The sequence below is a fragment of the Priapulus caudatus genome, unplaced genomic scaffold, assembly GCF_000485595.1.
Source record: "Priapulus caudatus unplaced genomic scaffold, Priapulus_caudatus-5.0.1 Scaffold543, whole genome shotgun sequence".
Lineage (NCBI taxonomy): Eukaryota > Metazoa > Priapulida > Priapulimorpha > Priapulimorphida > Priapulidae > Priapulus > Priapulus caudatus.
The window spans coordinates 168231-175516 of record NW_014577604.1 but is presented as its reverse complement, the minus strand read 5'-3'; the positions used below and the strand labels follow the sequence as shown (position 1 = coordinate 175516).

Here is a 7286-nt window from a genome sequence, read left to right as displayed (position 1 = left end):
AACAGCAAGAGCACACACACAGACGCGGCGCATTACGGAAAGACGAAACAGGCAGACACACACAGACGCGGGCGCATGTACGGAGGACGAAACAGCAAGACACACACAGACGCGGGGGGGCGGCATGTACGGATGGACGAACAGGCAGACACACAGACCGGGCGCATGTACGGAGGACGAAACAGCAGACCACAACACACGACGCGGCGGCATGTACCGGGGACGAAACCAGCAGACCACACTAGACCGCGGGGCCATCGTTACGGAGGACCGAAACACGGCAGACACTGAACACGACTTCAGGCACGCGCTTCCAAATCGAATTGCGTCTTATTCCGATTTTAACTCGGACTTCACTATCTGCTTCAAGAAGTACAAAAAACACAACCTTTTGAGAAAATACCCTAAAGGTAAGTAATACATATGGTAAAAAATGATTGCTTAGTGTGTTTTACCTTCAAAAAATCATAGTTGGGTTCGCATAGGCTTCAACAACATCCCATTGTGACTGCTGTTTTCATTATAATATAAATCAGCTGTGATCGCAAATCCGGTCTGCAAGCACGACACGCGAAAAGCCATATTTAGCCGATAGATGATATATTAATTCAAAAGTCATCGTTGAAACAAGTTGACTGATGTGGACGACGATATTGATTCGAATACTTGCCGGGCAGAAGGAGGATAAGAGCGTAGTAAAGTATGAGAGCGTACAGCGGTGAATGCAACAACCATGTGTAGTTTCAGTGGAATTAGTAAGCTTTTAACCGGTTTTAAATTTTGACAATACATCCTTGCGGTATTTATTATTTAGGCAATGCGCTTGCGGTATTATTATTTAGCGCAATTCCGTTGCGGTATTATTATTTAGCATCTCTTGCGTATTTATTATTTAGGCAGTCTTCGCGGTATATTAATTTAAGCAGTCCTTGCGGTATCATTATTGTACAGTCCTTGCGGTATTATTATTTAGGCAGTCCTTGCGATTAATTATTTAGCAGTCCTTGCAGGATTATATTTAGGCAAGTCCTTGGCGTATTATTATTTAGCAGTCTTGCGGGTATTATCATTTAGCAGCCCTTGCGGTATTTATTAATTTATGCAGTCCTGCGTATTATTATTTAGGCAAGTCCTTGCGTATTATTATTTAGCAAGTCACGTACTTTGATAATATATAAACAACCGCTTGTCCATACGATGTCCGGAGCTGTACGCCTGAGATATTAAACGGTAAAATTCTAATGTTTTTGACGAAAATCGACTTCGAGTTGGCAGCTAGCTGCGACGGTGGCTGAATACATAGTCACCGCAAAGAACTGTCAAAATAAACGGGTAAAGTTTACTAATTCCTCTGAACTACAACATGGTTGGTTGCATTTCACCGCTGTTACGCTCTCATAAGCTAGTACGCTCTGGAGGTATCTAATAGCCTATACCTGCCAAGCTGCCATGATCGCACAGAGCGCATTTTCGACTCTCGTCTCGTCGCGGGCCGCCTCACAGTGTGTCGCGCGCCAGTGATCCATTCTTTACCATGCTGCATATCCGTCGCCAACCGCCGCGTAGGGGAAATATTATTACATTACGATCGAAGACGACCACAGACGACACTTTGGGCAAGTCCCATGGTAAGGTGTACATTGCGTAACGGGAATGAATTTAGACTCATTTTACTACATTCAACAGGATGTGTACAACAATGTACTTTTATTCTAAAGTGCAAGACAACATATTTTGGATATTCTTTAAGCCATTTCCAGTTCATTCCACTTCTCTTGTAGTTTACTAATTACATAATTACTAATTACCCAATAATACTCTTGTAGTTAGCTAATTACTAATTACTAATGTACGCATAATTAACTCGTTGTAGTTTACTAAATTACTAATTACTAATTACGCATTTATAACTCTTGTAGTTTACTACTAATGTCCGCATAATATGAGGGTCCTGTAATGGAATGACAACTCACAAACGGACATGAACTTTTTACCCAATCATGAGATTTGCCAAAACTCTGTGCATTTTTCTTAAGGTCGACACGGAAAATTTCAGCGGTATTCGGAGTTCCGCAACCAGATGACGTCATGCAATCGACCGATACGCGCCGTGATTTGCAACACGCCGTCAATCTAGTTTCATAATGATGTGACTTATCGACCGTAGGGAGCGCATTCTTTTCGAATTCAGCGAGCGTGCCTGGGTGCTTTTAAGAGGGCAAGTACTGGTCGCGTGTGCGTGCAGCAAGGGTTTTATGCCCACGGGCGGGCTCGGTGTGTGTGTGTGTGTGCGTGTGTGTGTGTGTGGTGCGGATGCGTGTGCCGTGTGTGTGTGGTTGTGTGTGTGTGTGTGTGATGTCGTGTTTTGTGTGTGTGTGTTGTGTGTGTGTGTGTGAGTGTGTGTGGTGTGTGTGTGCGTGTGCGTTGTGTGCAGCGCGCGCGGTGCATGTGTGTGTGTGGTAGCGCGCGAAACGTGTGCGGGTGCTGCATGTATGCCCTGCATGCATGCACCTTTGCCCCTCACACATTGTCTCACCTGCTCACGCTCAGAAGGTGCCGTCGTGTTGTCGAAAATGGAGTGCAATCTTCGTTTAGTAGAAAAAGGCTCGGCTATGAATGGGAGCTGACAAACGCGCCGAATCCGTAGAAGAAGTGAAAGGGCCCTGCATGCGCGTAGCGATCCATTAAGTTTCAAAAACATACGTTAAGAAATTCTCGTTGTTCTGGGCAAGGTTCTAATAAGGGGGGGGCGAAGGTGGGGGAGGAACGGATGAGGAAAGAAAGAGGAAAGATATATAATGATAATTAAAAGGATGAAGAGAGGGACAGTGGGAAATATAAGGCGACGAGAGAGTAGTGAGTATGAAGTGAGATTTGAGAGACAAGGACGAAGAGAGAAATGCAGGATGCAATGAAGATCGGGAGGGAAAGGTAAGAGGAGAAGGAACGGGGGTACATATACAATATAATACTAATAACATATAATACAAACTTCAGGGCAGGAGACATCTGTTCTTTGGACTAGGGGGAGTGAAGCTGGAGTGATTGATGGGAAGGGTGGCGGAGGGGAAGGAGAAAAGCAGAGAGTGAAAAATGTAAATTGACTACATTACGAATTCTCTATATGGTGATAATTTGTGTTGTGCATAAATGTATCCTCAAATTCTACCGATACAGATGTTTACAATGTAGTTAAAATTTTCAAAAAAACATGGGGCGATTGTTATAAGTTGATACGGAATTAAATGCTTGCTAAGGGTTATGTATGAGTCACGAGCGTTGCTCACATCGAACGGATAGCAAAATAATAAGAAGTATAATGCAGCAATTTAAGCACATAACAAATAAAGCGAATCACTTACAATTTGTGAAAAAGTATAATTTTTTTACTAGCTCTTACTATTTACAGTGACGTATAATCACATTAAGGATACAGTCATGGTACGGACAGTGAAAGCAATGTCAGTCTATCTCGTGAAGGTACATACACGCTCTCTTTACAATCAAAATAATTAATAATATAATATTTAAATAGTTTTAATAACACCACCTGTAAAGAAACGGCCGACACCTCGGATGCGTGATGCGGATTAGCGACACGTTCAGTACGGTATCGATGATCCGCCATGTTTACTCCGAATCACAGCCAACGTGATGCCGCAAGCAATACCTGAAGGCCATGCGAAAATATCTGTAAACAACTCGCCGTGGATATACCTCGACGTATGCGGCGCAAACCTCGCCGCTCGAGCAGTCTCATATCACTTGTGTAGGTGGTGTACTGGTAACTGCGAGGAAAACAAGCGAAATACAGTAATTGAAGCGAGAGCGTGGGATGATGGCAGTACTGTTAATAGACCATTATGTGAAGGGAAGGTTAAACAGAAAGCGCGAGCACTAGTAACAGTAAGAGAGTCTCTTGTCTCTGTCTCTGCCACCTATCTCCTGTCCGTCCGGTCCCGGTCCCGCTGTCCCTGGTCCCCATGCTCCTCGTTTCGCCTGTCCCTCTGCACGGTGTCCCTGTTCCTCTCCCTGTCCCTGTCTTGCCTTGCCGCTGTTCCTTCCCTCCCTGTCTCTGTTCCTGTCTCTGTTCCTCTCTCTCTCCCACTCTCTTCCTCTCTCTCACTCACTCTCCCCTTCTCCCTGTGTGTCTCTCTCTGTCTCTTTCCTCTCTCTCTCCTCCTCGTCTCTCTCTCTCTCTCTCTCTCTCTCTCTCTTCTCTCTCTCTCTCTCTCTCTCTCTCTCTCTCTCTCTCTCTCTCTCTCTCTCTCTCTCTCTCTCTCTCCTCTCTCTCTCTATCTCTCTCTCTCGCTCTCTCTCTCTTGCCGCCGTCGCCATCTTGAAAACATCTTGACAAAGTATTGGCTGTCATTTTGCTAACTTTCACCGTTCTCTTGCCTCGCTTTAAAGTGATTACGGCCCCGTAAATAGTAAACGTAAAAAACATTTCCACACTTTCACAAAATGTAAGTGATTCTGTACATTTTTTATGGTTAAATTGCTGCATTATACTTCCTATTTTGCTATTCTGTTCGATGTGAACAAACACTCGTGACTCATACATAGCCCATAGCAAGCATTTAATCTCGTGATCAATATATCAAATTGTCCAGATTTTTTGGATTTTGGTGTTACTAGCTCTTGGTTATAACTATAACCCTGTTCATAATTATCGCTCTGTCACACACTGCCTAGCTATTTAATTTCCCCCAAATTTTTTACGCCCCTTATAATAACGTCCTCTTCTGTGTCCATGTACAACTTCATCCGTCTATTGGGTAAATGGACATGTTTACCAGAGCGTACACGTTGTCCATCCCCGAAATGTTCCCTTCGTTTCCCCCCCCCCCCAACAACATGTCAGTGTGAGTATACGTAGTGACGTCATGATCCCCTTTACGAGCGCAGCTGTAGAAGAAGAGAAACCGAAGGGGAAGAAACCAGTGTTGGCTGAGGGACCGACAATACGTCTGTGGGAAAGCTGCTGCATGAAGAAATCTGGGCACGTCATAGCCATCACGGCGCTCGCTGCACTGATGCTGTTTCTCTATGACGGAATGCAGGTATGTACATTTCCGGATTAACAGTAGTAGCAAAAGTAGCATTTGCTACGGGCCCCGCGGTTTAAGGGCCTCGCGGTTTAGGGGTCCCATGGTTTTAGGGGCCACGTAATATCATGAACTGTCTAACAGTTCAATTTTGTTTAAAAAATAATTGTTTTAATATAAACGTACAACTTGATACAATAATGAGTGCTGGTGGAGTTTATTTGTAGCAGTAAATATATTACGAATGCAGGGCGCAAACTTTTGCTGTTCGTTTACTGTTTTATAGCCCAGAACAGAACAAACGCGTAGTAATTTAATGCTGAAGTCATCAGGAATATGTACGGTGACAGGTGACACTGAATCCGTCTACATCTATTCATTTCTCGATTTATTTGAAAGATGATTATTTTAATAGTAGCTAACTAATCCCTCGTACAGACTGATATACCGTAGACCGTATATAGACCCTCGATACCAGCGGTACCTTTGCAATTGATGTTTTCTTGTGTTGTTTCTAGGCAGCCTTCGGCGGCTATATCTATTCTTACGGGATTAAGAGCATTGCCGACATGAACCAGACGGAGGCTGCCTATCTAAACGCATGCTTTTGGGTAGGTTGGTTCGTCATGCGTAATGGCGTCGGCAGAGGCCATATTTCATTTCACACACACACGCGCGCACGCACACACACACCCACACGCACGCGCGCACGCACGCACACACGCATACGCACACGCACACGCACACGCACACGCACACGCACACGCACACGCACACGCACACGCACACGCACACGCACAATCTGTTTAACCTTCCCTTCACATAATGGTCTATTAACAGTACTGCCATCATCCCACGCTCTCGCTTCCAATTACTGTATTTCGCTGTTTTCCTCGCAGTTACACATTAAGTACACCCACCTACACAAGTGATATGAGACTGCTAGCGGAGGTTTGCGCGCATACGTCGCAGGTATATCCACGGCGAGTTGTTTACAGATATTTTCGCATTGCTCAGGTATGCTTGGCATCACGTTGGCTGTGATGGGAGTAAACATGGGGATCATCGATACCGTACTGAACGTGTCGCTAATCCGCATCTACGCATCCGAGGTGTCGCCGTTTCTACAGGTGCGTGTTATTAAAACTTATTAAATATTATATTATATATTATTTGATGTAAAGAGAGGTGTATGTACCTTCACGAGATAGACTGATTGCTTCACTGTCCGTAACCATGACTGTATCCTTAATGTGATTATACGTCACTGTAAATAGTAAGAGTAGAAAAAATTATACTTTTTCACAAATTGTAAGTGATTCTGTTTATTTGTTATGGTTAAATTGCTGCATTATACTTCTTATTTTGCTATTCCGTTCGATGTGAGCAAACGCTCGTGACTCATACATAACCCTTAGCAAGCATTTAATGTCGTGATCAATATAACAAATCGCCCAGTTTTTTTGAAATTTTAACTAATTGTAAAACAATCTTATCAGGTAAGAATTTGAGGATACATTTAGTGCACAACACAAATTATACACCATATAGAGAATTCGTAATGTAGTCAATTTAACATTTTCACTCTCTGCTTTTCTCCTTCCCCTCCGCCACCCTTCTCCATCATCACTCCATCTTCACTCCCCCCTAGTCACCAAGGGAACAGATGTCTCGTGCTGAAGTTTGTATTATATGTTTATTATTATTATATTGTATATGTACCCCCGTTCCTTCTCCTCTTACCTTTCCCTCCCATCTTCTTCATCCTGCATTCTCTCTCGTCTGTCTCTCAATCTCACTTCATACTCACTACTCTCTCGTCGCCTTTTCTTTCCACTGTCCCCTCTCTCATCCTTTTTAATTATCATTATATATCTTCCTCTTTTCTTTCCTCATCCGTTCCTCCCCCACCTCGCCCCCCCCTTATAGAACCCTGCAGAACAAACGAAGAATTTCTTACGTATGTTTTTGAAACTTAATGGATCATCTACGCGCATGCAGGCCCTTCACTTCTTCTACGGATTCGGCGCGTTTGTCAGTCCCATCATAGCCGAGCCTTTTCTACTAAACGAAGATTGCACTCCATTTGTCGACAACACGACGGCACCTTCTGAGCTTGAGCAGGTGAGACCAATGTGTGAGGGGCAAAGGTGCATGCATGCAGGGCATACATGCAGCCACCCGCACACGTTCGCGCGCACACACACACACACGCACGCGCGCGCGCGCACACACACA

At 44.2% G+C, this 7286-nt stretch overlaps 1 protein-coding gene across 1 annotated transcript in view; it reads left to right on the top strand.

Annotated features, from left to right (window-relative positions):
- Positions 1-211: 211 nt before the first annotated feature.
- The window catches only part of LOC106811476 (major facilitator superfamily domain-containing protein 4-like), a 15562-nt gene continuing 8487 nt past the window's right edge, over positions 212-7286 (top strand). The window contains exons 1-3 of the mRNA XM_014815114.1: positions 212-410; positions 4909-5063; positions 5567-5659. Coding sequence (XP_014670600.1) covers positions 212-410; positions 4909-5063; positions 5567-5659 — 447 coding nt within the window. The remainder of the gene's footprint in view (positions 411-4908; positions 5064-5566; positions 5660-7286) is intronic.